This window comes from Malus domestica, chromosome 11, assembly GCF_042453785.1.
Source record: "Malus domestica chromosome 11, GDT2T_hap1".
Lineage (NCBI taxonomy): Eukaryota > Viridiplantae > Streptophyta > Magnoliopsida > Rosales > Rosaceae > Malus > Malus domestica.
In genome coordinates this window covers 37,498,959-37,516,462 of record NC_091671.1, presented here as the reverse complement: position 1 = coordinate 37,516,462, position 17,504 = coordinate 37,498,959, and the positions used below count along the sequence as shown (strand labels likewise).

At 37.6% G+C, this 17,504-nt stretch overlaps 1 protein-coding gene across 1 annotated transcript; it reads left to right on the top strand.

Moving 5' to 3' along the window:
* Positions 1 to 4,458: 4,458 nt before the first annotated feature.
* On the top strand, positions 4,459 to 7,030 carry LOC103430182 (F-box/FBD/LRR-repeat protein At4g00160-like). Its single transcript, XM_008368318.4, has 4 exons — positions 4,459 to 4,596; positions 4,993 to 5,992; positions 6,251 to 6,382; positions 6,490 to 7,030. The coding sequence occupies exons 2-4, from the start codon at positions 5,000 to 5,002 to the stop codon at positions 6,790 to 6,792; spliced, it is 1,428 nt and encodes a 475-aa protein (XP_008366540.2). The 5' UTR covers positions 4,459 to 4,596; positions 4,993 to 4,999; the 3' UTR covers positions 6,793 to 7,030.
* The last annotated feature ends 10,474 nt before the right edge of the window (positions 7,031 to 17,504 follow it).

The following is a 17,504-nucleotide window of genomic DNA, read 5'->3' as shown; positions in this document are numbered from 1 at the left end:
ATTTCTCTGTCTTTCTAGTTTATTGCCGCTACTTGGAATTGCTAACGGAGTTTCTCAAGAGATTAAACCGTTTATAAAGTTGTGAACGCATCATTTTGTTTGTACAAGATGAATCTGTTTGCAATCGGTTGTTCTCTACTGTTGAATTGTCTTGTCAACTCTGTTTATCGTCTTCAGCTAAAGAGTGATTAGGTTATGATGGTCATTCAGTTCACACTTCATGTATTTGCAATAGAGAATGTGCAATTTCACTTAACTGTTATTTTCCCTTCTTTCTATATAGATAGCGATCTAGGAAAGTGGTGATCATTGGAGAAAAATTCTGATTAAATTTCTTCTTACTTTCAACAATGTAAAGGAAAATCAAATGTCGGATGACAAGTTGCTTTCTTTTGGTCTTTCATAGAACCTGGGTCCTATATGTTTCAGTTTAGAGCGGGCTTCCACAGGTAAAATATTGATGAACGAAACAAAGCAACGGTTATTGCAGGATATCATCCACGCTGAAACGATAATGACTAGTATTGTGCTCCCCTGACTTCGAGGGAGCATTTGATAATCATTTGGTTTTTAGTTCTTAGTTTTCTTAGTTCCCGTATTGTGCTCCCCTTTCATTGTAACTAATTATAATCAAGGTTCAAAAAGTATAATGATTAATTCATGTATAATTATACTAATATGGGTAAATGTTATTAGGTGTCACTCATGGTTTGTTGAAATAAATTAATTCTTTAATGGAGTTTTTTTAACTTTAATCATTCAAGAAGATTGAAATTTAAAATAAATCTGGTGTTAGATTACATATTGATTATAATCCTTTGATGTGTCCTTAATTCAAAATAATTAATGTGTATTTTATTTAATGTCTCCCATTAAATATTTAAATTTATTACTATACAAATTTAAATTTATTTTTTGACCAAAAAAGAGTTTTTTAATTTATTAATTTTATTTAACATTCTTCAAACTTAAAAGACTCAATTAATTAACCTAAATGTTAGTACTGAAATGTATTATATTGAACTAATGTACTTAAATATTAGTACCGAAATTTATGTACCGAAATATATGCACCAAAATGTATTATATTAAATTAATGTACCTAAATATGTGTACCAAAATGTATGAACCGAAATGTTAGTACCGAAATGTATTATATTGAATTAATGTACCTAAATGTTTGTATCAAAATGTATGTACTGAAATGTGTGTACTTAAATCTATGCATCGTTAATGTACCTAAATGAAAAAGACAAAGTACATCAAAATATATTGTATAATGAAAATTAGTTTATCTGAATGTTTACAACAAAATATATTACGATAAATGAAATGAAAATGAAAATTAATACTTTTAAATTAAGAAGAAAAAGGGAAATAATTAAAAAATTAAAATATAATTAATAAATGAGGTTGTTAATATATCAAGGGACTAAAATTATATTTTGATCTTACTCATGATTTTAATCTAAAAGTCATCTTTGACAAGGATTAAAATGAAGTTTTTTTTTTTATTAAGTAAATTTTACTGCTGGCTTTAGTTATAATCTAAGTTCATTTCAAAAGGAGATGTCAAATTTCAAATCTAAAATTTAAATTTGAAAGCTTATTAAAATTTTATTTTCCACCCGATATGCCAAATTTGAAATGTCACATCCCGGCCTGGGCCCCTACCACATCCCGGGCTCGACTCTGCCGTAACACAATATTGTCTGCTTTGGGCCCCGACCACGCCTTCACGGTTTTGTTTCTGAGAACTCACACGAGAACTTCCCAGTGGGTCACCCATCATGGGATTGCTCTCGCGCGAACTCGCTTAACTTCGAAGTTCCGATGGAACCCGAAGCTAGTGAGCTCCTAAAAGGCCTCGTGCTAGGTAGATATGGGAATATACATATAAGGCTTATAGAAACCACTCCCCTGGGCGATGTGAGATGTTACAATCCACCCCCCTTAGGGGTCTGATGTCCTCGTCGGCACACTTCCGGCCAGGGATTGGCTTTGATACCAAATTGTCACATTCCAGCCTGGGCCCCCACCACATCCCGGGCTCGATTCCGCTGTAGCAATATATTGTCCACTTTGGGCCCCGACCATGCCCTTACGGTTTTGTTTATGGGAACTCACATGAGAACTTCCCAGTGGGTCACCTATCATGGGATTGCTCTCGTGCGAACTTGCTTAACTTTGGAGTTCCGATGAAACCTGAAGCCAGTGAGCTCCTAAAAGGCATCGTACTAGGTAGAGATGAGAATATACATATAAGGCTTACAAGATCCACTCCCCTGGCTGATGTGGGATGTTACATTAAACATAAAACAAAAATTGATATTTATTTTCTTTGCATTGGGAATGAAAGAAAAAGAATTAAAAGGTATAAAAATATTTAAATATAGCATTGGTAATGAAAAGAAATAAAAAGTCAATGCTTTAAATCAATAAAAAAAATTAATAAAAAGCATTTAATAATTAATTAAATTTTTTTTGAAGGCGCTGTCAAATTTGGCAGCAAGGGGGAGAGATGTCTTTCCATGTCACGTCACATCAGGTATGGCTTCTCAATTGGAAAACATTGCTGCTGTCTTTTATTACCGTTATTGCTGATTTGGACATTTGGACATCTCATTTGAAGTTGCTCTAAGAGGTCACAAACCTATTGTAGTTTTGGCAGATCATATATAATTAATTATTTGATCATATTGGGCATGATTTTAATTAAATAGGCTTTACGCTTTATTTAATTTAAAGGGGCAAAAGCCCGAATAAACAAGTGATTGGGCTTGATGCATGAGACAAAGCCTATGGTGTCAAAGCCTAAGAATATATATATAAGCCTTTAAGGGAATGGATCCCCGTTTTTTTTTAAAATGGGGACATTCTCTTGACCGTTAGATTTAGTTTTAATGAAATTCTGTGGTTGAGTTTATGTGGCCTGTGATTTAATCTCAACCATAGAATTTCATTAAAGCCAAATCTAATGGTCAAGAGGGTGTCCCCATTTTTTTTGAAAAATGGGGATTCCTTCCCTTAAAGGGCCTGTATATATATTCCTTGTGTTTTCTCTCTCATATGCTAAGTGCAATCAGTTTTGTCCCTCAAAATCCTAATCCAAAAACACCTTAATTAGTGCCGCCCAAACCATATTGATCAAAGTGAGATATACTGCTAGCACATTTAAATTAATCACCTCATCATATGTTGGTAGTTTATCAGTGTGGATATTCTTAGAGGCTCATCGTGAGCATGTGGATGCTCCAGTCAAGTGGCACATTCATGACTAAGGATTCAAGTAAGTATCTCTTCGCCATCTTTATTTAAATTTGTTGCTTTTTAGGTTACATGATATATAATTAGGATAACATATTGTATGTTATTTATTATTTTTTCATGCGTATTTAATTATTCGAATTAAGTTTATCCCAATAATATGCTCTGAAATCCAACAAGTGGTTGGTGGTGTTAGTGGTGGCGGTGGATAATATGGTGGTGGTTTGTGATGTTAGTGGCGGTGGCGGTGGTTGTGCAGGTGGTGTTGGTGTCAGTTGTGGCTATGGTGAGACATTGGAGGTGGTGGTGGACATGGGGGCGAGGGTTATGGCGGTGGAAGATATGGTGGTGGCGACGATGGTGGTGGGGGTATCAGTTGTGGTAATGGTGAGACAGTGAAGGTGGTGGTGGACATGGTGGCGATGATTAAAACTCTAATTGTGTTCTATAATGCATATCTTATTTTGATAACTATTAATGAAAAACACAAGAAATATCAAATTTTATTTTTTTTAAACAAACAATATTATCTAAACTAAAAAGAAAGAATGTGCTTAGTCTCATAATGGACTAGTAATAATGTGGTTCAAATTCGCCTTTGGCGAGAATCAAAACTAAGACCTCTCACTTACAAGTAGTGAAAAAAAAATATCACTAGATCGTAATACTAAATGGTAAAAAATATCAATTGTTTGTTCTACAAAATTAGGCTAGGTATAGGATTTGTTGTGGTATAGAATAGGTTATCTATTTGTTTTAAAAAAATTTGACATCAAGAAAATGGAGAGAGCTCAGATAAATTTAGAGGGAAACTATGTATTAACTTCAATGACACGAAGTAGATATACATTAAATCTATTTAATTTTTTTATTTTTTTATATTTGTTTGAAATTCAAATATCTTTCCCAATCAATCCCTACATGAATTACAATTCCAAATCATAGGCCCACAATCAATTAAAATCAAGATATACATGAAATCGTTTTTGTAATTTAAAATCTCTTTCCAAATCAATCCCTACATGATCAATTACAATTCCAAATCATACGCACACAATCAATTAAATCAAATTTAAAATCTTTCCGTATTAATTCTTATCTAATATATTAAAATATTGTTGTATTAAAAATAAAAATTAGATAAAAAACGAAAAAAAAATGTAATTTTAAGTTTTGAATGCTAGATTTGCAAAACAGAAAAGCAGTGTGCTATAAAAAGAGTAGTAGGAAAACAAAAACCTTAGCATTTTCCCACCATTTCTCAGTAGCCACAGTGATTTTCCCTGCGCTGGCATCGTCGTCCTGGACCATCTTTGAATCTCTTATCAGGTAATTTCGGCGTAACTTTTCACTTCTTACCATCTATTTGCTTACCTAGAAAATTGAGAAAATATTTAAGCTCTTGCCTTTGTGTTCTTGGTCTCGATATCTCTTGAGAAAAACAAAATCCCCAATTTTTATTTTCTAATTATGTAGTATATATATAGCCTCTGCAAAGTTGTTGTGGTTATTATTCTCTTGACAATTCAGTTTGTTACATCAGAAATCTTCACAAAATTTTACTGAGAAAATTCAATCCTTAACTTTTAATAACTTTGAAGTGTACATGTATTTGGATAACCATGTATGAAATTTTACCGAGGATATGTAAAACCTAGCTTCTTAGCTTCTAATCTACGGCAATGATTACAATTTTAACCAATTTTTTTTCCTGAAAACCATCAGGGTATAAATGGAATCGAATTCAAAGCATGAAGGAGTTGATAGGATCAGTAAATTGCCAGATGCACTTCTTTGTCACATACTTTCATTCGTTCCAACTATATATGCTGTATGGACCACCGTTTTGTCTATACGATGGAAGAACTTATGGATTTCAGTTCCCAATTTGAATTTTGATGAAGAAGATTTTCCTGAAACTTATAGGGTTGACAAAAATCGCATTATGAACTTTATTAATCGTACACTTTCCTTTCATGGCTCATCGGACATCCAAAAATTTCTTCTTTGTTGTAGGCGTGAACAGGATTTCAGTGCTAAGGATTTCTCTCATATTGGTAGATGGATTAGAACTGCCGTTAGGCGTAATGTTGTTGAATTGGATCTTCATCTTACCCTTGACAGTAACACGCCTACTCGAGAATTCAAAATCCCTCAAAGTCTTCTCAGGTCTAAAACCCTAGTGGTTTTGACTGTGTATTCAAATTGTATTACCTATGCTCCTACAAAAGGGTGTTTCCCGAGTCTAAAGGTCCTTTCTATGTCAGTTGTCTGGCCAGACACGGATTCCTTTACTTCCCTGGGAAATTTTCTTTCTTGTTGTCCTATACTTGAAGAATTGAGTATAGATCTGAGTTTAAGATTTCGTGATGTCTTGAATTTCTATATATCTGCACCTTTATTGATGACGTTAAGAATTTCTCTGGACCATCCGAGTTCTCGTCATTGGACCAAGTACTTGATTAATGCCCCAATGCTGGAAAATCTTTATCTCAGTGACAATGTTTTGTCAAGTTACTTTTTGGAGAGTTCAGTGTCTCTTGTCAGAGCTGAAATTGATTTCAAAGACAGATTTTCATATGACAATGCTAGCTATTCAGATGAAGATGAATTTTGGGGCCTTCCAGATAAACGTCTTGGATTTTCTAACAGGGCAACTCCATCCCTGGAAAAATTTTCAGATGTAAAATATCTTTCTCTGTCTGGCGTGCCTTCACTGTTGAAGGTAAATATGCTCTTACTTATTTACAGTTTGTTAGAATTTGATTTGGAATGAAAATATTTAATAAACTTGAATTGTCATAAGAAAGTTCTTACCTTTCTTCCCTGATATTCTAAACTTCATAATCGAGCTGCGAGAGAACATCCATTGAATTCCCCTTATTTTCCTTTCTTACCACATTAATTGTTATTATTAACTGTCTCTGATTGAAATGGTAAGCAAATGTTCAATTTCTGTTTGATCAACATTTTTTTAATGAAGGTGCATGATCTTCCTGCTTTTAATAATGTGAGGCAATTGGAACTTACTCTTTATGATGGCGACTACTGCGAGTTGTTAATCGAGTTGCTCAAGAGATCACCTAAACTGGAATATCTTGCATTAGGAGATCAGGTAAGATGTATTTCCCCTTATTCTTCGTGATGGTACCAGCATGCAGCTTGTAACAATTTTCATTTCATTCGTTCTTAATTTGGTATTACGTGTATATGCAATTTCAGTATTTCAGCTGTAGAGAACTATTCTCAGAGCACTCACAAGATCGATGGAATCCGCCAGAGCTTGTGCCTGATTGTTTGTTGTCACACCTCAAGACTATCTCCTTGAGAGGATTTCAGGGAAGCCAGGACGAGATGGAAGTAGCAAAGTATTTGTTAAAGAACGGCGAAGTTTTGAAGAAGCTTACTATTTATCCCTGGATGCATATTCCTAGAGATCAGTGGTATGAACAAGAGAAGCTGGTATACAAGGAACTTTGTGCGTTTAAATGGGGTTCGAAGATTTGTCGAGTTGAATTTATCTAGGATGCAGTTTTAAGGATTTTATGTTTGAGAAGTCCACAATTCTAGAACATGTCTGTCTGTCTTATAAGTTTTGTTGCCGCTATTGGAATTGCTAACAGAGTTTCTCCAGAGATCAAATTATTGTTGGGAATTTCTAGTAGTGTTTATTTTCTTAAAAGTTGAAAGATCATTCAGTCTGAAATGTCTTGTTAGCAAATATAAGTGTGCATTGGTGCATATAAAATTTTAGTAAATACAAGATCTCCTGCTTGCGAGAGGGCTTACCATTATATAGTAGTCAACCAATGTTAAACACAAGGACTATCACGCGACCACTCCAATACTAAATATTTTCCAATACTACGGACACTCAGTCAAATCGAGTATAGAGACATCAAATTGAACTTTCTAACGTTCTGTTTGGATGACTGCAATGTACTCGGAATTTGAACAAAAGCCATAGCACGTGAAACAGTTCGAATATGTAGATTAGCATTTCATTAAAAGGCTCAAAAGCTGATCAAAGGACACAAGCAAGCCCAAAGACCAACATGCTCAAGGGAAAAAACTAGAACTGCAAGCTGGAAACTGAGCAGACTAGAAGAAGACAAAATCTGGAGAGGGTAAAGCTGAATTCAAATTCGAATCAATTCGAGCAAGAGAGAGTAAAACCCCATATTCTCAGCTGGCTACAGAAAGATGGTAAAACGCTGTCGTTCGTGATGCTGAATGGGTTCTCATTTTCTCAGCTTCTTCCACCATTTCTCAGGTATTTTCTCTTCATAACTTTGTGCCTTCCTTGCTATCTGTTTGGTTACCAGGAAAACAGAAAATTCAGTTATATATATATATATATAGGGTGGGCCTTACAACTATTCTCATTTGTACCAAAGAATGAGGATCCCCTTGGATAAAGGGCATGTATATATGTGTGTGTATTTGTTAGTGTAACTTGATTTCAATGAGAGTTTTGATGAAGATGGAGCTGTACAGAAAACACACGATGAACAAAGGTTGGAGAAAGCGAACGGTTTCTTGTTCTTCTCTCTGCAGAAACTTTACAGAGGAATATTGCTTCTCATTTCAGAAATGAGCACTCACGTGCTTTACATTAACTGAAGGTCCTTAACTTGGGACCACATAAACTACTACATTTCATCCTAGACACACATCTCTCTAATTTCATGGATCTACCAACACATGGCACTCATGGCCTTTTTTACAAAACTAGACATTTACACTTTGCCTCATTCTGCACAAGTGGATTCACCAATTTAAACAAAACTTATTCTAAAACATTTCAGCTCAAATACTTATAGTTCAACACTCCCCTTTAAGTTTTGAGCTGATTTCACACCAAGCATATCTCGAAGATAGTTGAATCGATCCTTAGACAAAGCCTTAGTAAATATGTCTGCCACCTGCTCATTTGTTGGACAGTACACCAAATTGATTATCCCTTCCTGGAGTGCATTCTTGATAAAATGATACCTTCTGTCAATGTGCTTGGTTTTCTGATGGAAAACAGGATTTTTAGTAATTGCAATTGCTGCTGTATTATCACAGTGTACTGGAGTCGCTTCAGTTTGCATCTCACCAAAATCTTCAAGAACAAATCTAAGCCAAATGGCTTGAGCAGTTGCTTCAGAGGCACTGATGTACTCTGCTTCTGCTGTAGAGAGTGCTACACAATTCTGCTTCACTGAGGCCCATGAGAACACTCCACTGCCAAAGGAAAATGCATAACCAGAAGTACTCTTGCTATCATCAACAGATCCTCCCCAATCACTATCACAAAATCCGATTAGCATTGCATTCTTTCCCTTAACATACTCCAAACCATAATCTAAAGTTCCCTTGATGTACCTAAGCACTCTTTTGGCTGTTCCAAGATGTTTATTTGTAGGACAGTGCATGAATCGAGCTAGAAGGCTTGCAGCATACATTATATCTGGTCGAGTTACTGTGAGATACAACAAACTTCCAACAATTCTTCGATACTGTTCCTCACTTGCTGAACCACTGCCATCATCTTTGCATAGCTTCTCTGATGAAACCAGTGGTGTAAACACAGATTTACACTCATTCAAACCAAACTTATCTAACAAAGAACCAGCATACTTCCTTTGATGGATAAATATGCTTGTGTGAGTTTGAATCACTCCCATACCAAGGAAATGGTGAAGGAGCCCCAAATCTGTCATCTCATATTTTGTCATCATGTCTTCCTTGAACTCCTTCAACATCTCAGTGCTATTCCCAGTATACACTATGTCATCCACATAGATTGAAACAATCAGAATTTCTCCTCCCCTTACTTTGATGTAAAGAGTAGCTTCACTCTGACTTTTCACAAACCCACAGTGAGCAAAATAGGTATCAATTTCACTATACCAGGCTCTTGGCGCCTGTTTTAGACCATACAAAGCTTTATAAAGCTTGTACACCTTGTCTTCACTCCCCTTGATCACAAAACCATCTGGTTGTTCTACATAAACTTCTTCTTCGAGTACTCCATTCAGAAAAGCAGATTTCACATCTAGTTGGTATAATTTCCAACTTTTCTGAGCTGCCAAAGCAATTAGAGTCCGAATTGTATCCGGTCTAGCTACAGGTGCAAACGTTTCATTGTAATCCACACCTGGTTTCTGAGCATATCCTTTGGCTACCAATCTTGCCTTATGCTTTTGCACTGTCCCATCGAGATTAAGCTTGGTCTTGAACACCCACTTAACCCCAATTATGGGTTTATCACTTGGTCTGTTCACCAGATCCCATGTTGCATTCTTCTCAATCATTGACAGTTCATCTTTCATAGCCTTCATCCATGCTTCATCTTTGGCTGCCTCTTCAAAATTTTCAGGTTCCATAATACAAAGATTGCATTGTGCCAAGACATCATCTAGATTCCTCCATTTCAATGGAGTGTGATCAAAGGCTTGAGTCATTCTCATGCTGCTGTCCACATCACTTACAGATTCATGAGGAAATGCCAGATTTGGTGACAAAACATAATCATTTTCCTCTGGAGTTGTCTCTGATGAGATACATTTAGGCAGCACAGATAACTCACTAGGATTAAACACAGTTACATAGTTCTCAGGAGCTGTCTTCCATTCCCAGGCTGCATTTTCATCAAACACAACATCCCTTGAGAGTATAAGCTTTTTACTAAGAGGATCATACACTCTGTACCCCTTTTCACAGGTTGCATAACCTACAAATATGCCCTTGACACTCTTTGCATCTAGTTTCTGTCTCAACTCATTTGGTGTGTGTACATAACACAGACAACCAAAGATTCTAAGATGTGCAATTCCAGGTTTTCGACCACTGAATGCTTCAAATGGAGTTACTTCTCCAAGAGCTCTTGTAGGACACCTGTTCAATATATAGACAGCTGTGAGTACAGATTCTGCCCATAAGTAGTATGGTAGTCCTTTGTCATGAAGCATAGCTTTTGCCATCTCAACCACAACTCGGTTCTTCCTCTCTACCACTCCATTCTGTTGTGGAGTATAGGCCATAGATAACTGTCTTTGAATCCCTGCATCTTCACACAGTTTGTTGAATTCACAAGATGTGAATTCACCCCTCTGTCACTCCTCAAACATTTTATCTTAAAACCACTTTGTAATTCCACCATGGACTTGAATTTTCTAAAACAGATCAATGCATCTGACTTGTATTTCAGAAAATAAACCCACATCATTCTTGTACAGTCATCTACAAGAAGCATGAAATATTTGTTGCCCGCAAGAGAATCATTCTGCATAGGACCACACAGATCTACATGCACCATTTCTAGAGGTTTACTTGCTCTCCACGCTTGATTCTTTGGAAACCACTCTCTATGCTGTTTCCTAAACTGACAACCTTCACAAACTTCATCCATTTCTTCTAAAACTGGGAGACCATGCACCATTTCTTTGTTCTTAAGCTGTTGAAGACCTCTAAAATGCAGATGGCCTAGTCTCTTGTGCCATATCCAAGTAGACTTAGAAATACCTGCTCTCAGTACAACCTGATCATTTTGTATCAGTGTCAAAGGATAACATCTGTTCTTTTTCATTTCAACTTTGAGTACAAGACAATCCAATGAAGGTCCATCAAAGATACTACACATCTTTCCCCCAAATAACAGGTAGTAACCGTGTTCATCCATCTGCCCTACACTTAACAGATTTTCCTTCAACCCAGGTAGGTACGTTACTTCTTTGACATATTTTCTGCCTTTGCTAGTGTCTATCACAAGTGTACCAAAACCTGCCACATTCATGAGTTCCCCTGTGGGCATTTGAACCTTGCCAACCACATTTGTCTTCATGTCTATCAACAACTTAGAATCCCCTGTCATATGGTTGCTACAACCACTGTCTACATACCATTCTCCATTCACTTTTGATTCAGTGATTGTGCTATTTGCATAAAACAGGTTCCCTGTCACCTCTACCTGATTAGCACTATTTGCCTTTTGCACTAATTTACCTACTGTGCACTCTCTAGCCCAGTGACCAAACTTTTCACAGTTATAGCATTTAGGTTTCCCTTTATACCTACACTCTCCAAAGTGAAACTTAGAACATACCCTGCACTGTGGTTTTGTACCTATCTGCTCCATTGACTGTGCATTATGTGCAGGATTAGCAGGAAATTTCTGCTGAAACTTAGGTTTTGAACCCCATTTCTTGCCCTTGTTATTCCAATTTTTCTGGAACTGAGATGAACCAGATTGACCTTCACCCCTATCCTGCTCTTTTGAACTCACTGAGAAAGATGAGAATGCTTTCCCAGTAGTATCAACAGTATGCAGATCAAACCGTTGTTCTTGACTTTTTAAGATTGCAACTACTTCCTGCAACTCTACAGTCTCTAGACACTTTGTGTTTTCTATAACCAAACAGATAGAATCATAAGGTTTACTAAGACTAATCAGAACCTTTTGCACCAGTCTCTCATTCGACAGAGATTCACCAAATGTTCTCATTTGATTAATTAGCTCATTCAGCCGTGTAAGATAGCTAGATAAAGACTCATCATCTCTCATCCTAGCATATTCAAACTCTCTCCTAAGATTCTGCAATTTCACAGATTGTACCTGATCACCACCGTGATACTCCCCGTACAACAAATCCCATGCCATCTTAGCTGACTCGGCATTGGCGATTCGTGGGAAGATCTGATCCGAGACTGCATTCTGAATGATTCCCAAAGCCTTTGCGTCTTTCATCAGAACAGCTACCATTTCTTCATCATCCTTCGATGCTTCTCCAGCTTCCTTCTTCTTCGGATTGGAGGTTTAAATCCCCTTCTCTACCAGATTCCATAACCCAAGGGATTTGAATATCGTTGCCATTTTAATTCTCCAGAACTCGTAGTTCTCACCGGAGAAAACTGGAGTCCTCACTTCCGAGCCTCCAGATCCAGACATGTTTTGATCTGAATCGACAACGTTCACGGAGCTTCAAGAGAGCTTCGATTGAGCTCAAAATAGCTTCACAGATTTACGCCCAGATTGTTAGACCCAACCTGGCTCTGAGGCCATGTTAGTGTAACTTGATTTCAATGAGAGTTTTGATGAAGATGGAGCTGTACAGAAAACACACGATGAACAAAGGTTGGAGAAAGCGAACGGTTTCTTGTTCTTCTCTCTGCAGAAACTTTACAGAGGAATATTGCTTCTCATTTCAGAAATGAGCACTCACGTGCTTTACATTAACTGAAGGTCCTTAACTTGGGACCACATAAACTACTACATTTCATCCTAGACACACATCTCTCTAATTTCATGGATCTACCAACACATGGCACTCATGGCCTTTTTTACAAAACTAGACATTTACACTTTGCCTCATTCTGCACAAGTGGATTCACCAATTTAAACAAAACTTATTCTAAAACATTTCAGCTCAAATACTTATAGTTCAACACTCCCCTTTAAGTTTTGAGCTGATTTCACACCAAGCATATCTCGAAGATAGTTGAATCGATCCTTAGACAAAGCCTTAGTAAATATGTCTGCCACCTGCTCATTTGTTGGACAGTACACCAAATTGATTATCCCTTCCTGGAGTGCATTCTTGATAAAATGATACCTTCTGTCAATGTGCTTGGTTTTCTGATGGAAAACAGGATTTTTAGTAATTGCAATTGCTGCTGTATTATCACAGTGTACTGGAGTCGCTTCAGTTTGCATCTCACCAAAATCTTCAAGAACAAATCTAAGCCAAATGGCTTGAGCAGTTGCTTCAGAGGCACTGATGTACTCTGCTTCTGCTGTAGAGAGTGCTACACAATTCTGCTTCACTGAGGCCCATGAGAACACTCCACTGCCAAAGGAAAATGCATAACCAGAAGTACTCTTGCTATCATCAACAGATCCTCCCCAATCACTATCACAAAATCCGATTAGCATTGCATTCTTTCCCTTAACATACTCCAAACCATAATCTAAAGTTCCCTTGATGTACCTAAGCACTCTTTTGGCTGTTCCAAGATGTTTATTTGTAGGACAGTGCATGAATCGAGCTAGAAGGCTTGCAGCATACATTATATCTGGTCGAGTTACTGTGAGATACAACAAACTTCCAACAATTCTTCGATACTGTTCCTCACTTGCTGAACCACTGCCATCATCTTTGCATAGCTTCTCTGATGAAACCAGTGGTGTAAACACAGATTTACACTCATTCAAACCAAACTTATCTAACAAAGAACCAGCATACTTCCTTTGATGGATAAATATGCTTGTGTGAGTTTGAATCACTCCCATACCAAGGAAATGGTGAAGGAGCCCCAAATCTGTCATCTCATATTTTGTCATCATGTCTTCCTTGAACTCCTTCAACATCTCAGTGCTATTCCCAGTATACACTATGTCATCCACATAGATTGAAACAATCAGAATTTCTCCTCCCCTTACTTTGATGTAAAGAGTAGCTTCACTCTGACTTTTCACAAACCCACAGTGAGCAAAATAGGTATCAATTTCACTATACCAGGCTCTTGGCGCCTGTTTTAGACCATACAAAGCTTTATAAAGCTTGTACACCTTGTCTTCACTCCCCTTGATCACAAAACCATCTGGTTGTTCTACATAAACTTCTTCTTCGAGTACTCCATTCAGAAAAGCAGATTTCACATCTAGTTGGTATAATTTCCAACTTTTCTGAGCTGCCAAAGCAATTAGAGTCCGAATTGTATCCGGTCTAGCTACAGGTGCAAACGTTTCATTGTAATCCACACCTGGTTTCTGAGCATATCCTTTGGCTACCAATCTTGCCTTATGCTTTTGCACTGTCCCATCGAGATTAAGCTTGGTCTTGAACACCCACTTAACCCCAATTATGGGTTTATCACTTGGTCTGTTCACCAGATCCCATGTTGCATTCTTCTCAATCATTGACAGTTCATCTTTCATAGCCTTCATCCATGCTTCATCTTTGGCTGCCTCTTCAAAATTTTCAGGTTCCATAATACAAAGATTGCATTGTGCCAAGACATCATCTAGATTCCTCCATTTCAATGGAGTGTGATCAAAGGCTTGAGTCATTCTCATGCTGCTGTCCACATCACTTACAGATTCATGAGGAAATGCCAGATTTGGTGACAAAACATAATCATTTTCCTCTGGAGTTGTCTCTGATGAGATACATTTAGGCAGCACAGATAACTCACTAGGATTAAACACAGTTACATAGTTCTCAGGAGCTGTCTTCCATTCCCAGGCTGCATTTTCATCAAACACAACATCCCTTGAGAGTATAAGCTTTTTACTAAGAGGATCATACACTCTGTACCCCTTTTCACAGGTTGCATAACCTACAAATATGCCCTTGACACTCTTTGCATCTAGTTTCTGTCTCAACTCATTTGGTGTGTGTACATAACACAGACAACCAAAGATTCTAAGATGTGCAATTCCAGGTTTTCGACCACTGAATGCTTCAAATGGAGTTACTTCTCCAAGAGCTCTTGTAGGACACCTGTTCAATATATAGACAGCTGTGAGTACAGATTCTGCCCATAAGTAGTATGGTAGTCCTTTGTCATGAAGCATAGCTTTTGCCATCTCAACCACAACTCGGTTCTTCCTCTCTACCACTCCATTCTGTTGTGGAGTATAGGCCATAGATAACTGTCTTTGAATCCCTGCATCTTCACACAGTTTGTTGAATTCACAAGATGTGAATTCACCCCTCTGTCACTCCTCAAACATTTTATCTTAAAACCACTTTGTAATTCCACCATGGACTTGAATTTTCTAAAACAGATCAATGCATCTGACTTGTATTTCAGAAAATAAACCCACATCATTCTTGTACAGTCATCTACAAGAAGCATGAAATATTTGTTGCCCGCAAGAGAATCATTCTGCATAGGACCACACAGATCTACATGCACCATTTCTAGAGGTTTACTTGCTCTCCACGCTTGATTCTTTGGAAACCACTCTCTATGCTGTTTCCTAAACTGACAACCTTCACAAACTTCATCCATTTCTTCTAAAACTGGGAGACCATGCACCATTTCTTTGTTCTTAAGCTGTTGAAGACCTCTAAAATGCAGATGGCCTAGTCTCTTGTGCCATATCCAAGTAGACTTAGAAATACCTGCTCTCAGTACAACCTGATCATTTTGTATCAGTGTCAAAGGATAACATCTGTTCTTTTTCATTTCAACTTTGAGTACAAGACAATCCAATGAAGGTCCATCAAAGATACTACACATCTTTCCCCCAAATAACAGGTAGTAACCGTGTTCATCCATCTGCCCTACACTTAACAGATTTTCCTTCAACCCAGGTAGGTACGTTACTTCTTTGACATATTTTCTGCCTTTGCTAGTGTCTATCACAAGTGTACCAAAACCTGCCACATTCATGAGTTCCCCTGTGGGCATTTGAACCTTGCCAACCACATTTGTCTTCATGTCTATCAACAACTTAGAATCCCCTGTCATATGGTTGCTACAACCACTGTCTACATACCATTCTCCATTCACTTTTGATTCAGTGATTGTGCTATTTGCATAAAACAGGTTCCCTGTCACCTCTACCTGATTAGCACTATTTGCCTTTTGCACTAATTTACCTACTGTGCACTCTCTAGCCCAGTGACCAAACTTTTCACAGTTATAGCATTTAGGTTTCCCTTTATACCTACACTCTCCAAAGTGAAACTTAGAACATACCCTGCACTGTGGTTTTGTACCTATCTGCTCCATTGACTGTGCATTATGTGCAGGATTAGCAGGAAATTTCTGCTGAAACTTAGGTTTTGAACCCCATTTCTTGCCCTTGTTATTCCAATTTTTCTGGAACTGAGATGAACCAGATTGACCTTCACCCCTATCCTGCTCTTTTGAACTCACTGAGAAAGATGAGAATGCTTTCCCAGTAGTATCAACAGTATGCAGATCAAACCGTTGTTCTTGACTTTTTAAGATTGCAACTACTTCCTGCAACTCTACAGTCTCTAGACACTTTGTGTTTTCTATAACCAAACAGATAGAATCATAAGGTTTACTAAGACTAATCAGAACCTTTTGCACCAGTCTCTCATTCGACAGAGATTCACCAAATGTTCTCATTTGATTAATTAGCTCATTCAGCCGTGTAAGATAGCTAGATAAAGACTCATCATCTCTCATCCTAGCATATTCAAACTCTCTCCTAAGATTCTGCAATTTCACAGATTGTACCTGATCACCACCGTGATACTCCCCGTACAACAAATCCCATGCCATCTTAGCTGACTCGGCATTGGCGATTCGTGGGAAGATCTGATCCGAGACTGCATTCTGAATGATTCCCAAAGCCTTTGCGTCTTTCATCAGAACAGCTACCATTTCTTCATCATCCTTCGATGCTTCTCCAGCTTCCTTCTTCTTCGGATTGGAGGTTTAAATCCCCTTCTCTACCAGATTCCATAACCCAAGGGATTTGAATATCGTTGCCATTTTAATTCTCCAGAACTCGTAGTTCTCACCGGAGAAAACTGGAGTCCTCACTTCCGAGCCTCCAGATCCAGACATGTTTTGATCTGAATCGACAACGTTCACGGAGCTTCAAGAGAGCTTCGATTGAGCTCAAAATAGCTTCACAGATTTACGCCCAGATTGTTAGACCCAACCTGGCTCTGAGGCCATGTTAGTGTAACTTGATTTCAATGAGAGTTTTGATGAAGATGGAGCTGTACAGAAAACACACGATGAACAAAGGTTGGAGAAAGCGAACGGTTTCTTGTTCTTCTCTCTGCAGAAACTTTACAGAGGAATATTGCTTCTCATTTCAGAAATGAGCACTCATGTGCTTTACATTAACTGAAGGTCCTTAACTTGGGACCACATAAACTACTACATTTCATCCTAGACACACATCTCTATAATTTCATGGATCTACCAACACATGGCACTCATGGCCTTTTTTACAAAACTAGACATTTACACTTTGCCTCATTCTGCACAAGTGGATTCACCAATTTAAACAAAACTTATTCTAAAACATTTCAGCTCAAATACTTATAGTTCAACAGTATTAATATTCTCCATTTTTACCAAAGAATGAGGATCCCTTTGAAGAATTCACCTATTCTGGAACATTTTTTCTTTCAAAATAATGTAAGATATAATTTCACTTGTGCTATATGACTGTAAGATGTGCAGGCTCTTAACGATTCTTATTTTCCGTTCTTTTAAAGATTGTCAGGGAAGCAAATGGTATTACGAGGAAG

Excerpts from the sequence above, each read along its gene's own strand:
- LOC103430182 (XM_008368318.4), top strand. The coding sequence starts at position 5,000 with ATGGAATCGAATTCAAAGCATGAAGGAGTTGATAGGATCAGTAAATTG. Across the intron at positions 5,993-6,250 it reads GCGTGCCTTCACTGTTGAAG|GTGCATGATCTTCCTGCTTT; the intron begins GTAAATATGCTC and ends TTTTTAATGAAG. Across the intron at positions 6,383-6,489 it reads ATCTTGCATTAGGAGATCAG|TATTTCAGCTGTAGAGAACT; the intron begins GTAAGATGTATT and ends ATGCAATTTCAG.